The sequence below is a fragment of the Henningerozyma blattae genome, chromosome 4, assembly GCF_000315915.1.
Source record: "Henningerozyma blattae CBS 6284 chromosome 4, complete genome".
Taxonomy (NCBI): Eukaryota; Fungi; Ascomycota; class Saccharomycetes; order Saccharomycetales; family Saccharomycetaceae; genus Henningerozyma; species Henningerozyma blattae.
The window spans coordinates 1,412,270-1,428,999 of record NC_020188.1 but is presented as its reverse complement, the minus strand read 5'-3'; the positions used below and the strand labels follow the sequence as shown (position 1 = coordinate 1,428,999).

The 16,730-nt window shown below is 31.4% G+C and overlaps 7 protein-coding genes across 7 annotated transcripts; 1 reads left to right on the top strand and 6 right to left on the bottom strand.

Moving 5' to 3' along the window:
• Positions 1 to 444: 444 nt before the first annotated feature.
• Positions 445 to 924, top strand: TIM17 (protein transporter TIM17; the record flags this gene model as incomplete). Its single annotated transcript, XM_004180540.1, has 1 exon — positions 445 to 924. The coding sequence occupies one exon, from the start codon at positions 445 to 447 to the stop codon at positions 922 to 924; it is 480 nt and encodes a 159-aa protein (XP_004180588.1).
• Positions 925 to 1,328: 404 nt separating this feature from the next.
• TBLA0D05770 (uncharacterized protein) lies at positions 1,329 to 4,040 on the bottom strand (the record flags this gene model as incomplete). Its single annotated transcript, XM_004180539.1, has 1 exon — positions 1,329 to 4,040. The coding sequence occupies one exon, from the start codon at positions 4,038 to 4,040 to the stop codon at positions 1,329 to 1,331; it is 2,712 nt and encodes a 903-aa protein (XP_004180587.1).
• An 818-nt stretch (positions 4,041 to 4,858) lies between these two features.
• On the bottom strand, positions 4,859 to 5,848 carry TBLA0D05760 (glycosyltransferase family 15 protein; the record flags this gene model as incomplete). Its single annotated transcript, XM_004180538.1, has 1 exon — positions 4,859 to 5,848. The coding sequence occupies one exon, from the start codon at positions 5,846 to 5,848 to the stop codon at positions 4,859 to 4,861; it is 990 nt and encodes a 329-aa protein (XP_004180586.1).
• Positions 5,849 to 6,819: 971 nt separating this feature from the next.
• Positions 6,820 to 8,025, bottom strand: TBLA0D05750 (uncharacterized protein; the record flags this gene model as incomplete). The annotated part of the gene is made up of 1 exon (XM_004180537.1): positions 6,820 to 8,025. One exon carries the CDS (start codon positions 8,023 to 8,025, stop codon positions 6,820 to 6,822), a length of 1,206 nt encoding a protein of 401 aa, XP_004180585.1.
• An 838-nt stretch (positions 8,026 to 8,863) lies between these two features.
• On the bottom strand, positions 8,864 to 11,722 carry TBLA0D05740 (glycosyltransferase family 8 protein; the record flags this gene model as incomplete). The annotated part of the gene is made up of 1 exon (XM_004180536.1): positions 8,864 to 11,722. The coding sequence occupies one exon, from the start codon at positions 11,720 to 11,722 to the stop codon at positions 8,864 to 8,866; it is 2,859 nt and encodes a 952-aa protein (XP_004180584.1).
• A 2,046-nt stretch (positions 11,723 to 13,768) lies between these two features.
• TBLA0D05730 (40S ribosomal protein eS21) lies at positions 13,769 to 14,157 on the bottom strand (the record flags this gene model as incomplete). The annotated part of the gene is made up of 2 exons (XM_004180535.1): positions 13,769 to 14,008; positions 14,134 to 14,157. The coding sequence occupies 2 exons, from the start codon at positions 14,155 to 14,157 to the stop codon at positions 13,769 to 13,771; spliced, it is 264 nt and encodes an 87-aa protein (XP_004180583.1).
• Positions 14,158 to 14,727: 570 nt separating this feature from the next.
• On the bottom strand, positions 14,728 to 16,551 carry TRM2 (tRNA (uracil(54)-C(5))-methyltransferase; the record flags this gene model as incomplete). Its single annotated transcript, XM_004180534.1, has 1 exon — positions 14,728 to 16,551. One exon carries the CDS (start codon positions 16,549 to 16,551, stop codon positions 14,728 to 14,730), a length of 1,824 nt encoding a protein of 607 aa, XP_004180582.1.
• Positions 16,552 to 16,730: the final 179 nt, after the last annotated feature.

The following is a 16,730-nucleotide window of genomic DNA, read 5'->3' as shown; positions in this document are numbered from 1 at the left end:
TATAGAACAACAAATATGATGTATACAATACCAAATACGAAATATCAATGTATCTATTTACTGTTCTATAACTTTTTTAACTTGACGTTAGATCAATGACGGAGAAATTTCCTTTTTTTATAGAGTCCTTCCGGGCTGTCCAAACTCGACAATTATTTTATCATCTAGTATCCAAGAATCCATTTCCACGTAATCAAAAAGAATGCATCTTATTAAAGATAATAAGCTAACTCCTGTATTCTTCTGTTTAGAAGAATCTTTCTGAAAAATTAACAATCCTTTGGTGACAATTTGTAGTATCTATTATATTTTTGTTGATTTGAAGTTAACTATAGGGCTGATAATTCCACGAAAAAAAATAAGGCAAAATATTTAGAAATATCATTTCAGAAGTAAATTGCATTAACTTATATTCCATAACAGAAGTTAACTAAAAAAAATATAATGTCAGCTGATCATTCAAGAGATCCATGTCCTATGGTGATATTAAACGATTTCGGTGGTGCTTTTGCCATGGGTGCCATTGGTGGTTGTGTATGGCATGGTATTAAAGGTTTCAGAAATTCTCCATTGGGTGAGCGTGGTAGAGGTGCAGTTAGTGCCATCAAAGCTCGTGCGCCTGTTGTTGGTGGTAATTTTGGTGTTTGGGGTGGTCTTTTCTCCACATTTGATTGTAGTGTTAAAGCTGTAAGGAAAAGAGAAGATCCATGGAACGCTATCATTGCTGGTTTTTTCACAGGTGGTGCTTTAGCTATTAGAGGTGGTTGGAAACATACTAGAAATAGTGCTATCACATGTGCCTGTTTATTAGGTGTCATTGAAGGTGTTGGGCTAATGTTCCAAAGATATGCTACTTGGCAAGCCAAACCAATGGCACCTCCATTACCTGAAGGTCCAGGCTCTGCCCAACCTTTACAAGCTTAATTTTATTTTATTTTTAGTCCTCCCCCAATGACTTGTTTGTAAACTTTATCATAATGCATCTTTTAATTATAAAGCTAACTATTAAAAAATAAATCACATATTTTCAATATTAATTAATAGGCACAAAACACAATAGAATGGAAATATTAATAGAAATAAAAGTTAAAAATTAATTTAAAACTTTAAGTATATTAGTCTATAAGTCATGTATATATATATATAATTAATAAATTAGAAAAAAAAAATACAAAAAAAAAAAATACAAAAAAAAAATAGTAACGAAAAAATTAACTGCATAGCAAAACCCATCATAATTATTGAAATTAAGGTAGTACTAGCAATTTAGAAACTTTAATTAAATCAAGTTTCTAATAATCATGCTTTGAATAAAAAGGAAAAAATCTTTAGCCATCCATGCTTAGTTTGTCAAATTCTTTTGTCGTTTCATTTTCTAATCCATGAAACTCATCATCATCATCATCATTATCATCATCATCATCATCATCATCATCATCATCATCATCATCATTATCATCATCATCATCATCATTATCATCATCATCAACAACAACATCATCTTCCCTAGAACTACCATTTTTACTATCTACATTTGTAGCTACTTCAGATAATGGTGATGACATGGTACTGAATTCGTTATTAAGTTCATTATTATGAATATTGTGTGAAGAATTCGAACTGTTTCTAACTGTACAGGAACTAGTATAATTATGATTGGGGAATGCAGTAGTGATAGGCTTATCATTTATTATGGTATTTAAATTTTTATTAATATTTATTTTATCATTATCATTAGAATTACGTTGTAGATGAATATCAGTATCTGAAGCGTGTTCGTCATGAGTATTGTCAAGGTAACTAAAGTCTGAATTTGTTGGTACAAACCCTGGAGGATACCAGTCGCCTGAGAATGGTTGTTTTGTAATGAAGGGATGCTTTGAAGCTTGTTGTGGTGTCCATCTTTCTATTGGATTTAAATTTAATATCCCTTTTAAGAAATGCAATAAACATTTTCTTTCAATATTTTCTTTTTCAATTAACTGAGGAGAGTTTCTAATCTCTCTGGGATATTTAGAATTTAGAATTATATCTTCTAGTTTAATCCATTTGATGTATTGTTTTGTGGGTAATTCATTTGTTGAATACTCCTCATTATATTCCTCGATTGTTTTCAAACGATATTCATTTGAATTATTTAACTTAAAATATTTTTTAGAATTTTTGCCCATTTCAATCATCCAATTTGGAGGGTAACCTATTGAATCGATTATTCTAATTAATTGGTTAAATTCGGATTGACCTGGAAAAATCGGTATTCCAAGAAAGCATTCTGCAATAATGCAACCTAAAGACCACATATCGATACTACATGAATAAGGTATACCCATTATGACTTCCGGAGATCTATAAAATCTTGATTGTATATAAGAAAACATTGTTTGAGTTTCGTAACAAGAAGATCCAAAATCAATAATTTTAATATCAGTATTTGAATTGGAAGTTAATAATATATTTTCTGGTTTCAAATCACAATGAATAATTTTGTTATTTTTCAAAATACATAATGAATCCAATAATTGTGATGTTAAATTTCTTATAATGTTAGTATTTAAACCATGGAAATTATTTTGTTTCAATAACTCATATAAATTTTTGTACAACAATTCAAAAACTAAGCATAAATGTCTTTTATGGAGAAAAGTATCTTTTAACCTTAGAAAATGATGTTCATCGTTAATGTCTAATTTATTATTAATAAACTTTAGAAAATTAACTTCCACAATACTTTGATTTAAATATTCAGGCTTAGATTTAATTAACTTGATGGCAGCAATTTCCTTTGTATCAATATTCTGACATTTAGCTACTTGTCCAAATGTTCCTTGACCCAAGATATCTAAAACAATATATTTTCTTGCTTGTTCACCACCCAATATATCATTGACATAAAGGATATAATCACTATTAACGTTATCATATCCATCGTTTTCGACAGGCTCGCAGGGCTTTGTTAATACTCTTTTAGGGTTTCTTGAAGTTTTATAAATAAAATCTTTGGAACATAAAGAATAAGTGGTGATAAGTCTTGTAGTTAACGATTTTAATGGTGAAACATTATTAGTAAAAGTAGAAGCTCTTCGATACTCCGGCTGATCATTTATTATTGGCTGTAAATCACTTTTATTTGTACATTTAGTCATATGAGGAATAATTATAGGTTGCTGAGATTGAGATTGAGATTGTTGTAGTAAATGTAATTGATTTTCATCTTTCAGCACTTGGTTATTAAATGAGGCTAAAGGGTTAATATTTTGAGGGAAAGTACTCATTCTCCTATATGGAGACGTTGTCGTCGAATTTGTCGATGGATTTCTTAATAATACATTATTATTAGTTGGATTTGCACTATTAACCATATTAGGATTATAATGAGAATGCAGATTCGTGGCAGTATGTTGTGGATTATAGTTAAAAGTTGCCAAACTTTGCCGTCTAAATGAGTCTTCATTAGCTAAGAATCTCGAATTCACATCGGGATTTTGCATATGGAAATTCATATTTGTATTCATATTCAAACTTATATTAACATTAGATGTTGTGGTGGAATTAGGTTGCATGTTTTGAAACAAATTATTATTCATATTTAAATTATTATTATTACCATTATTATTTGAAGTAGCTTGCCAATTTTTATTCATCAGGTGTTGATACAAGTTTGGTCCTGCCTCCCTTGTTGGTGGGATAATAACACTTGATTTTCTTCTTTTATATTGTTCATTATTGATATCACTACAAGTGATGCTACCAACACTATTATTACCAGTCAGCTCCTCAGGTTCCATAATAGAAACATGATGCTCCATAGAGTCAAATTCCTTTCGACTACCTAAATAATCAAAAGTATCATTATTGTTGTTTGAGCCGTTCCCCCAGGGATTATTAAACCGATGTTGGTTTTTAAATTGCATTTTAGTTGATGATTCTTGCATAAGAGTAGTCATTGCGTTGTTATGTAAGGAATTCGAGCTTGAATTCGAGTTTGAACGTGAATTGATATCCATATCTTCAGGATCTAGTTCAGAATATCTTCTTTGCATTAGTTTTTTTTTGGTTCTTTATATTATATATATTATTTTTTATTTTTATTTATCCTTCTTTTTTTTTTATTTTTTTTATTTTATGTTTTTTATTTGTCTTCAATGACTATTAGGCTGTCTCCTCCGATTATATTCTTAATTTTAACTTTCTTTTTTTTATTTAAGTTAAAATAGTTTATTATCCGCCAAAAATAGAACAAATAATAGAAGAAAAACTGAACGTCAGAAATAACCAATGACAAAATTAATTCAATAGTAATTACAAATTATTATGATTATTATACACGCCCCATACACTTGTAGCCAAATGTCCTACTTATAATACCAATTAGTAATAACAATAATAGCTTGCGAAATAAATTGTAGTAGTTCCAGGGCAAGTATTCTTGAATCAACGTCCTTCTGTGTTATATCTAATATTTTTATTTAGGCGTGGGTTACTTACCACTGAATACAGATTTCTTTGATGAATTCTTCTTTTTCAATCTGCATTTTAGGCATCTTAAACTTCTTTTTTAAGTAGTTTTCTATTTAGTAGTCTATCAAATCATTGCTCGAAGATTGGCAGTGTGACCTTGCACATTACATATTCATTAATTGTTGCAGTTCCCGTTGATTTTCGCTCGGTATGAGAAATCCGAAAATAAGTACGCCGTGCCACTAATTAGGCGCCAGAAAATGTAAAAGACAAGAGCGTCATGTTAGGCAATGTAAATAAAAATGTGATTGATTTGGAGGGATTAAAGGAGTATGAAGTGTAGTTATCGTTGTTAATAAATTGAGATCTTGTTGTCAAGGATATATTTTAGAATATTTGGTTAAATAGGCTTGAGGAACGATTTGCCTGCACCATTCTTCCACCAACGCATTAGGCAACTGTGGTATTTAATATCAACATTTCTATCGCTTCTATAATCGCATTGACAGCGTTGATCCAATCTCATAAAATAGGACATTGGGCATGTCATGAATGGAGCATGTGTGTACGCTATTTCATCGAAATGAATGATTTCATCCCGATCTAACAATAGCGATGCACCAATAGTATGGACCGGTGCATCCCCCCATCTTTCATAATAGAATCCACCTTTGGAGTCTAAATATTCGAAAAAACTTAGATATCTATCACTTCGAAAGAAATTTAAATCGCCAATTTCAAAATTAGACCAAAAATGGCATAAATTATAATCGGAGTTGGCATCAATCACTGGCATTATTGATCCCATTACAGATATATCGGTTAGAAAATTATAAGCATTTCGATCCATGTCTATTTGGTCCTCTTCCCCCTTAACATCAATGTAATCCTCTACAGTGTCCCATAACGTGGGGATAGTATCTTCATATTCATGAACTGCAATGACAAATCCATATTTTTTTTTACCTTCTCTCATTACTCTGAAAGGATCATAGGGGAAATCACAATGATATTGAACATCAGGTTCCACACGGAAATAGTAATCATATCGCTCTAACAGTTCTTGTCTAAAAAAATATCCACTATTAAATCGACACATATTTCTATATGATTTGGATCCTCCATATAACACTTTTTTCTCTTCCATAAGTTGTAATCGAATGTTGAACAATGTTTCATTTATCCAATTAGGCCTATCCCAATCACTCGAAGGGATTAAGCCATATTGGGTCTTCCCACTTGCCATAGCAGTGGTAGCTTCCATGAATTCTTCCGTGAATGGTACATCGTTTAAAAAAGTCCAATCATAATTATAATCTTTATTAAAACGATCTTCTAATGATCTCATAGAACTTAATGCGCCTGGTAATTCAAAATTTCTAACTAACATCAAGATAGTAGCATTTTCTTTCTTGTAACCAATATTTTTCAATTCTTGTTTTTTTTTTTACGTTTGCTTAATATGTCAAATTCATATGAATTAGATGATAATTTCAAATCATAGAACGAAGATAATCTTCGAACTGAGTCATATTTATGCAAAACTTCATTAGATTTCTCAACTAATTCATTTTCTTTTAATTGATTGAGAAATAATTCAATCACAATCTTCAATTGTAAAAAAATTAAAAATATATGTATAATTTTCTTTAATTGGAACATTTTCCAAATGATTTCTACCAGTAAAGTATTAATTGGCCTTTGTACCCCAAAACAAGCAGATAAACGTGCAAAAAATTAGCATGTAATTAATATTATGTAAGAGAAGAAAGAAAAAAAATTAAAAAAAAAAATAAACAAATTAAAATTAAACATTCCCCATCTCAATAATATCATATTTCTCTTAATATTATTTAATGTACCTTAACCAATACTTTTTTTCCAGTATTTAATTTTTTTTTTTCTACCGAAATTTCGATTTGATTGAAGGAAATTTTATTGCCTCATTAAGTATATAATTTCAATGAACTAATAGTTCAGACAAGACTGAAGTATTTTCAATTACATATAGTCATCATTGTTTCAGATTCTTTGTAAATGCCAGTGTTGACTTAAGTAAATATAATTTTTAGAATTATGGATATATATAGTTATACAAAGGAGATATAATAAAAAAAACTATAGACAAAATATTAAAAGAGAAAATGAAATAAATTAGATTATTCAATTATAAAACAATGAATATCAAAATGTATTTAATTTTTGTATATTTTTAATTTGATTTTTTTATATTTTTTTTTTAGAAATAAGAGAAAGATAATAATTATAAAAAAGAAACAAAAAAAGAAAATAAAGATGTAATAAAAATGAATTCTTTATTTGAATTTAATTGTATTTAAATATTTTTTTTCTCTAAAATATCTAATCATCCTTGTTGTTAGCCAATAAGTCACCAATGTTGTTTGGCATTTCTTCGATTTGAGTAGAGTAGAAAGTTTCTAATTCTCTCATAGCACCGACATCAACGTTGGTAACGAAGTTGATAGCAACACCCTTTCTACCGAAACGACCACCTCTACCAATTCTGTGAATATAGTTTTCTTTGTTAGTTGGTAAATCGTAGTTAATAACCAAAGAAACTTGTTGAACATCGATACCTCTGGCTAATAAATCAGTAGAGATCAAAATTCTGGAAGAACCGGATCTGAATTCCTTCATAATGGTTTCTCTTTCTTGTTGTGGTAAATCGGAGTAGATAGCAGAGACGGTGAAATCAGCTTCTGTTAATTTTTTAGTCAATTCTTCAACCTTACGTCTGGTGTTACAGAAGATAACAGCTTGAGTAACAGAGATAGAATCGTATAAATCGGTCAAGACATCGTATTTGTAATCTTCTTCTTCAACGTTAATGTAGAATTGTTTAATACCTTCCAAGGTTAATTCATCCTTCTTAACTAAAATTCTGACTGGGTCTCTCATGAACTTAGTGGTAACTTCTAAGACATCTCTTGGCATAGTAGCAGATAATAAGACGACTTGAGTAGTTGGAGGCATCATGGTGAAAATTTGGTAAATTTGTTCCTTGAAACCAGAGGACAACATTTCATCGGCTTCATCAGAGATAAACATTTTAATCTTGTCAGTTCTTAATCTGTGTCTTTGAATGTTGTCAAAAACACGACCTGGAGTACCAACAACGATTTGAGCATCTCTTAAACCTTCGGTATCTTCAACGAAAGAAGTACCACCAATACAAGCATGAACTTTAATATCCAAGTATAAGGCCAAAGAAATAACAACCTTTTGAATTTGCAAAGCCAATTCTCTGGTTGGGGCCAAAATCAAAGCTTGTGGAGCCTTGATTTCTGGGTTAATTCTTTGCAAAGCAGCAATAGAGAAAGTACCAGTCTTACCAGTACCAGATTGAGCTTGAGCCAAGACATCGTTACCTTCAACAATTGGTAAAATAGCTCTTTGTTGAATAGCAGATGGTTCTTCAAAACCATAGGCAAAGACACCTCTTAACAATTCCTTCTTCAATTTCATATCATCGAAGGTGTAGACAACCTTGTCATAATTGGTTTCAATTTGGGATTCTTCAACTTGAGTGGTAATACCGTCAGACATATTGGGCAATGTTGATTGATCTTCTTTAGGGTGTCGAAAGTTGAATCAAGAATTGGTTATAAAGCAATTTAAAAATTTAAAAAAGATACAAACTTAAGTTAGTCAATTTACAACTAAGAAATAATTGAATACTTTTTAAACAAACAAGGATTAACATCAATACCTCGACATTACGAAATAAAACAACGAAAATTTTGAAAATCTTATTCATTATGATAATTATTTTTCCACGCAAATGTTGCGTGGTTTATTGAAAAAGTCTCCGAGTGGGAAAATTGAGGAAAATTTCAAAAAGCTACAGAAAAATTTTCAGTCATTCTGTACGGTACCATTTTCGGACAGAATGCCAGCATATATAACAAACATTTTAATGTGTCAGTAAATACAGGATTCTTCGAGAATGTTTACTGCTTGCTTCAAAAAAGCCTTGTGGAGTTCTAGGCAAGTATAGACTAGAATGTAAGTATTAATTAAATGAATGATGCTTTAAAACATTGTTGAATGCAACTACATAGAATTGCATGTATAATTATATATATATATATATATTTATAAGGTGTATCTGTATATGGTATGGCAGAAATATAGAAAATAGTTACTAAAACAAAATATATCCCACGAGATATATTTCCTTGGGAACGAACGGAAATGATGACGTAGTGAAACTGAGAGGTAGAAATATGGATATTGGTATATAATACAGATAGCATAGGACATAAGACGGCATAATTAAGTGTGAAGATGAGAGTAGTGTACAATATGAGAAAGAAAAAATAAAGGGGTCTAAGAAAAAAATCAAATTTAAAAATCAAATATTAAAAGCAAAATAGTAATTTCATTAATCATCAGAATCAGGGAAAACTCTTGTTACTTTGGATAAATATTCAGTGTTCTCAAAACCAACTACTGTTGGGATGCGCTCTTTCTTGGCATCCACTTTAGAAGAAGTCTTATGGATTCTATTATCGTCCCATTGGTTTAGATCTAATTCATTTAAGCATTTCTTACTTGGAATAGGTGTGTGCAATTGTTTATCAACACGTTCTAGAATTATAGATTTTTTTCTTGTATGTGTATTTACAGCTTGCTTCTTTTCGTTCTCAACAGAGTGTTGCTTACCATGCCTCTTACCATGCTTGTGATGATGTTTTGTTTTATGGTGCTCATTCTTGTGTTTATCATTATCATCTACTGCTTCCTTGGTCAAACCATCAGCGTGATCTTTTGCGTGATCATGAGGTTTTTCAGATGCCTTTGTATATTTATGGTTATGGTGATGTTTATGCTTTGAGTTTTGTACTGGTGAATCATTATGGCTGACTTCAGGTTTTTTCTCTTCGATATCATCATTACTAGTCTTTTTACTAGGAATTGCAGAAATATTCTCTTTATCATTCTTATCTATATGTGCTTTTTGAGGTTTGTGATGTTTAGAGTGGTTGCCATGGTGATGATTATGGTGGTGATGGGGGTGAGGCAATTCTTTGGTTGATGGTGGAGATGACTCTTTATTTGGTTTCGATGATGGGGAGGGGCTTTGTTTTTTGGAAGAATGTTCATGAACTTGCTTTTTGGAAGTAGGCTCTTGTATTTGTTTTTTAGAAGTTTCTTGGGCTTGCCTTTCTAATGATCTAGATAAGGCACTAGATGATTCTTTTATACTATGCTTCTTCTTTAATGGTAATCTAGATGAAAGTTGACGAGTATGAGAATGATGCTTCAAAGGAAGAGATGAAATTACAGAATTATCATCTTGAAGTTTATTCTCAACTATTACTACTTTTTTTCCCTTTTTTGGAGTTTTCTTGTTCTTTGGATTGCCATGTGGATAAAATACATTCTTTGGAGCTGAAACAGTTTCTTCGAAATGTGAATTATCTTCTTCTTCTTCTTCTTTGTCATTCGCTTTTTCTCCAAGTAAATGTGGAGGTGGAGCACTTTCTCTAAAGCCGGCAATAGAATCTTTTCTCAAGTTTTGTGCTTCTAAATTTGCGTTAGACTTAATCATTTCGTTTGGAATCTTCTCTGGATTAATAAACTTTTCATCACCAGGGAATACTCTGGTTGGTTTATCAATCGACTTTGGCTCCCAAGGTCTTGGTTCCTTCTTTTGAAGCTGGGGAGAATATTGATCTTGAGTTTCAGTAAAATCATTTGAATCAGGGAAATATCTTTCCACATTTGACAAGTAATCAGTGGTTTCCCATGAAAAGATATGTCTCTTTGACACTTCATTCAATTGTTCATGATCTAATGCAGAAGCTAATTCATTAGGAGTTGGTAGAACACCGTATGGAACATTACTATTAGATGGTTTATTATGCTGTGGTTGTGGTTGTAGTTGTTCTTCTTCGATATGATGGTTCTCTAATGGAGCTTTCCAAGAAGAATCAAATGGGTGTGATGAGAATAATGATAGTTTTGGATTTGCCAAAGTATTATTTTCTTGACCCCAATATCTCTTTACAGAGGCATCTGGATTGTAATTATTTTCTTGATACACAGATTTAACAAAGGAATATAATGAATCACCATAATTATTTCTTTCTATTTCCTCGTCAGTAATTTCCGGTACTGAAGTCATTGGAGTTTCGATCTTGATTTCTATGACTGGCTTAGTAGGATAATTGTTCTGTGATGGTTGAGGTTGCTGTTGTTGTTGGAAGATATCACTATTATTATTAGAAGGTAGTGTAGTTTGTTGTGGAACCATAGAAGATGATACAGACTCAAATTGTTCAGTATAATTGATATTTGGATTAAAGATCTCTGTAGCAGGAATATCATTTGGAGATATATAAGTTTGAATGTTTAAATTTTGTAAATTTTTGATTAAACCTTTTGATAATTGGAAATCATAATAAATATCATTCCAAGTCTTGATGAATTTATTATCATTCGAATTTGATTGAGGAGACCAGTTTTTCCAAGGCTTGTTACTACCAATGAAATGAACCAATTTAATATCATTTTCGAAATAATTTAAAGCAGGTGTATATTGATAGCCTGAATTTGGAATGGTCATATTATATAAGAAAGGTATATTAATCCAATTAGTTTGAGGATTAGAGTTGCCTTTTGATGACTTGCAAATTGGATTAAAGAATTGATTTAAGATACCTTGATCAGCACCATCAATAGATGTATTATGGAATGCAAAGATGGATAACTCTTGAGAAACTTTTAAATTTGGTTTTAATGCAAATATACCGGAGTTGAACATATCAGGCCAGCCAATATCTGGAGAAGCAGCAATTTCCCATTCATTTTGGTTTTGAGTGAAATTGAAAATGGAAAAAAAGTCGGCGGTTAAGGGCAAAGTATCAGCATCCATATAAATAACACTATCGAATTGGATCAAATTCCAAATTTTAATCTTGATTAAAGCATATGATAATTCTGGTCTATTAATTAGGTTTAAATTCTGGGCATTCTTAACCATTGCATAATCTTGGAATTTTAAAGGATCAATCTTTATGATTTGTGTATATAGGGAATCCAAAATGTCTCTTGTATATTGCGATAAATCATTTTCATATACTGATTTTGTTACCATCAACACTAAAGTAACTTGTCTTTTAAAATCGGGATGACATTGATTCAATAAGAAATTCAATTGATACCCTAAAGTGAAAACACCTGGTAAATAGTCTGCAGAATACAATAGAGAAACAATAGCCTTCTTATTGTCAGACATCTAAGTGAATAGTTATGAATAAAAAAGTAAGTAGGTGGGGTTATCTTATGTCAACGAAGATAAATATATGCCAAAATAATATCTTGTTGTTTGTTATTAATTGGAAAGTAAGGGATGTAATTATACTAAAATTTGAAATTCAGCAAAAAATACCAAAAAAAAACAAGCAAACAGAAGAACGTGTTTTTTTCGTATACTATTGAAAAATACCCTTAAATACAGTATTGTCAACGGTGCTGTATAATAAAACAACAAAGAATAACTAGAAGGAAACAAAGGTTTCAAGCACAAATAAAAGGTTATATTATAGGAAGAATAATAGATTAAGGCTCGCTAACAGCTTATATACTAAGAACAACAACAAAAGAAAAAAAAATACACGCAAGACTTAACAAATTTCTTCCCTTTTGCTGCATGCTTCGCTCGTTTCTAGCACTCATATCATTAGAGATTAAGCCCCAGACCATACAATCATGCATTATTCATTCAACTACTCAACCATTCTTTCTAGCACCCTCTCCAAACGCTCCCAGAGAGGACATGGATAGAATGATAGCAGAAACCTCGGAGGGAGTCAGTGTTTCCTAACTGTCGTAAACCCGATGACTAGTGGTCACTGATTAGTAGCTCATGACTCCATTAAACCTCGAGCTGGTAAACTAATACAGTGTCAAGAATAACCTTTCAGATTGCAATTGTTGATTTTTCCAGAGAAACCAGTAACTATTCATTTTTGGTGTATGGCATACTTGCTTCGCTCTGCTTTGTTTTGCTTTGCTTTGTTTTGCTTTGTTTTTACTTTGTTTTACTTTTGGTTTACTTTAGTTTTTTAATTTTGGGTTGAGTTTAGGCTTTCGCTTTACTTTACTTTATTTCTACTTCTACTTCTACTTTGTTTTGTTTGTTTATTTGTATCAGTATGTTTGTTATGTCCCAGCAAGAACCAGTTTGTTATTAATATTTCCCTTTTAACCCATAACAGCGCACTACCCAAAACAGATACAAACTACTAAATATGCATACTAAATCCACTACCCTATCTGGAAGCAGCACCTGATTGGTCCATGCCTCCACAATGGTTCACTACTAAATATGGAAATCCCACGTAGGCATTTGATAGACATTATGTGTAAATGGCGTAATCACGTTTCCATATCAGGAAATGCACCTACCGGAACTTCTGCGGCTGTACTGTGCTACAAAGACTACCCTGGTACATTGTGAGAGTGGTCGTAGCATGTCTGTTTCCTTTTTTGAAACACCCCACTTTCCGAATAAGGTATTCTTTTCAAGAGTCGTCTGGCCATATAGGGAAAACATCATATGGGTCAAATCCGAAAACGGATCTCACGGAATAGTCCCCGCCGCTCGAGTAATACTTAATATGGAAACTCCCGAGACACAAAAGAAATGGGGAAGCTAGTTTTCAATTTTGTGTTTTGAACTTAGTGTTTTATTCATCTATTTATTTATTTATTCATTCATTCATTCATTTATTCCTTCTGTCTCATGTCTTTTGTTTAGTTTTAACCTGAGAATAATAGAATTGATAGCATCGTGGTAAGATGACGATGATGATTGCTACGAGTTTCACAGATTGACCAATTGACGGATAGATATGTTATGCATTACATATGTAGCATATTGATAGCCAGAGGAATGAATGAGTAAGTTTGAATGTTAAGTTAATCGGAAGAGATATACTAGCTTAATGCCAAGAGCAATGGATGTGTAGTATGTAAAACTGAACGTGTAACGGCAGCTACAGTTTACATAATCAACAAGAAATTACATGCTCATCTTTTACGGTCAATTTCCTAAGCTATATACTAAGGATAGTTCGTTAATTTTTACCTGTTACAGTTAAACACTATCAGAAGAACTATCGTTTTAGAAACGTTTTTTTATTTTATTTTTGTATTAAATGATATGAAACTTGTTAAAGATGAGACACTAGAAAAATGAATAATATAATAATTTTTTGAAAAATTAGTTATAGTCTATATAAAAAAAAAACTGAATATAGGTATTAACAGTGTACACCTTTTAACGGGAGTAAGACCAGACGTTCTTTAATAAACCGTCGTTTTGAGCCAAACGGTTTAAAGCATCATCAGCTTCACCTCTAGCTCTGACATTACCAGATAAAGCGTAAGTGATGTATTCACCTGGAATGGCCTTACCTTCTTCATCAACCTTGGCAATGTTGATTTGGACAGAGGCATGGTCCTTAGACTTGATGATAGTGTTGGTGGCAGAACACTTTCTTGGAACGTATAATTCGACCTGTTACAAATGGGGAGTAATAGCAGACGTAAATAATTTCAAATAATTATTAACATCAAAATATATCTTTGTTAGTAAAAAGTATTTTAAATATGTATTTTTTCCAATGACAATATTACACATACTAATTGACCTTTATCGTTTTCCATATTTGCTTTATTTGATTGGTATATGTGGTTTCTGTTATCTAAAGTTTAACTATGATTATCGAACCACTGTTTTAACTACTGTATATTTTTTAAAACACCACCTACTTACTACTACCAAATTGCAAAAATTCACTGTAAGATCCCATCGTTCATCGATTCGTTCATAATACCATTTGCCCCATTCCATACTTTGCTCTTTCCTCTTCCTCCTCCTCATCCTCCTTCAATTGAAATTTTTCAAAATTTCACGAGTTTTCCAATCTGCTTTTCTTTGTTGTCCGTCGCTTTCTTCCTTGTGCATATCAAATTTCCAATTTTTTCTAAATTTATTTTTTCTGTGTAATAACTTTTTATTTCAAATTTTACGCGTGGTGCAAAGGTGCAGCAGGAATGGTAAATTTAACAATACAAGTAATTTAATACACACTTCTGCAATGGTATCCATCCATACAAGTTAAAAAAAAAATATATGCATAAAATTTATTAAAGATCTGGTTGTACACATGTTATATATATATAATATTTTATTATAATATTTTATAATTAAATCGTTCCACAGTTATATAATTATTATACTCTACTCAATACACAAACACTCTCCACATGATGTGTTTGTGGGAAAAAATCAAACCCTCTTAAACTTTCAATCTTATAATTCTTACCATTTAAAGTATTTAAAAGGAAATATTCCAAATCACGAGCTTGTGAATGAACGTTACATGATATATAGACGATCTTGGCAGGATTGAATTCGGATAATTGTTTTAAAAATAATTCGTCACATCCCTTTCTTGGAGGATCTAAAATTACAGAGGTACGATCATTAGGTAAATCAATTTCTTCAAATAATTTTTCCGCTTTACCTACAATAAACTTACAATTCGCAATTTTATTCAACTCAGAATTGATACGAGCAAATTTAACACTGTCAGCACTAATTTCTACACCAACAACTTTATCCACACCTTCAGAACTGCAAATACTAAATAGTCCAGAACCACAATAAGCATCCACTAAATAATTATGTTCACCTTCCGGAAGTTGTAAATTATCACGAACATATTTAGTAACTATAGGTAAGATACTATTATTATTTTGGAAAAATTCACCAGCACTAAATTGGAAGCTATAACCATTAACATATTCATTAACAATTTGTCTAGGTTGCGTAACACATGTCTTAATTAATTTTTTGTCGCCATCATTACTCATATGTACTTCATAAGAAATATTTCCATCTTTATCTCTAGAGCCTTCTTCATTTTTCAATCGCTCTTTAATTTGTTCTTCTGTAGAATCTTTATCCATAACAATAGTATTCTCTCTTAATAAGATGGTGGCACCTTTCTTATAAGTGTTGAATTCTTTTTCAAATTTACGTCTTTCATTTTTCAACCCTTTATTGATTATAGATGTACCAATAGTATATTCTTCAATATCTAAAGTAGATGCATTACCACCTTCGTGTAAGGTTTCTTTTCTCCATGTAGGTCTACCCTTTTGTCCAAATCCCAAAGGTGGTCTTTCTTTTAACTCGCCAGCTTTTTTAATTCTTCTTGGGATATCGAAATGAGGAGTCAATTTAGTTCTATATTCATACTGTAAGGGTGATCCAATTGTAGTGCCAACTTCAGGTAAAATCTTTTTTTCGATTAATCTTGGAGCAAAAAATTTGTAGGCATTAGACACAGTATCTTGTTTCAATTTTAATTGGGTTTCATATGTTAAATTTTGATATTGACTACCGGAGCATTTACCGAAATATTTACAATTAATTAGATCATCTCTTCTGATATCAGATTTGGCGTTAACATCTAATAAATCACTTTCGACATAATTTGGATGAGTTTTAAAGACTCTAATATGAACTATATCACCTGGCAATCCAAAAGGAATGATCACAACTTGTTTTTTATCAGATTCAACTGGATTATCTATGATAGCTAATCCATCTCCGCTTGAAGTTAGTTTCAGGACTTTCACATCGTTAACTTTGCGATGATATGCCTCCTTAACTTGTCCATCTGATGATGCATCATTTAAAATAGCCGTAATATCATTAATAGTATCTGCCTCTTTTATGCCTTGCTCTTTTAGAAGTTCTGCAATTTCAAATTGAAAAACACCTAATGGTGAAGTTGGATCTACTTTCTTGGCTTTATACTTCTTGGTCTTAATCTTTTTAGCCTTCTTCGTAATGGGCGTTTCGACAACAGGATTAGTTTCAGTGGGTAAAGGTCTCTTGGCTATTTCAGCATTCTTATTGGTGACACTCATTTTCGATAAAACAAATATCTGACGTTTGAATTTTAATTTTAAAAGTCTGCTAATGCTTGGTCGATATACGATATTATGATTTATAAATCTAGTTAACCCATGGCTAAAAGTCAGCATCAGAAAGGTAATATATGGCTGTATAACTCGACATGCAAGGAACAGTTTATTATGCGATGAGCTGCAATAGATGTGATAATTTTCAAGAATAATTTTTCACGGTAAATAAGCCGTAAGAAAAAAAATACTTTCTTTTTTCTTTTTCGTCAGAAAAATTGAAATCACATACGGCTGAATCA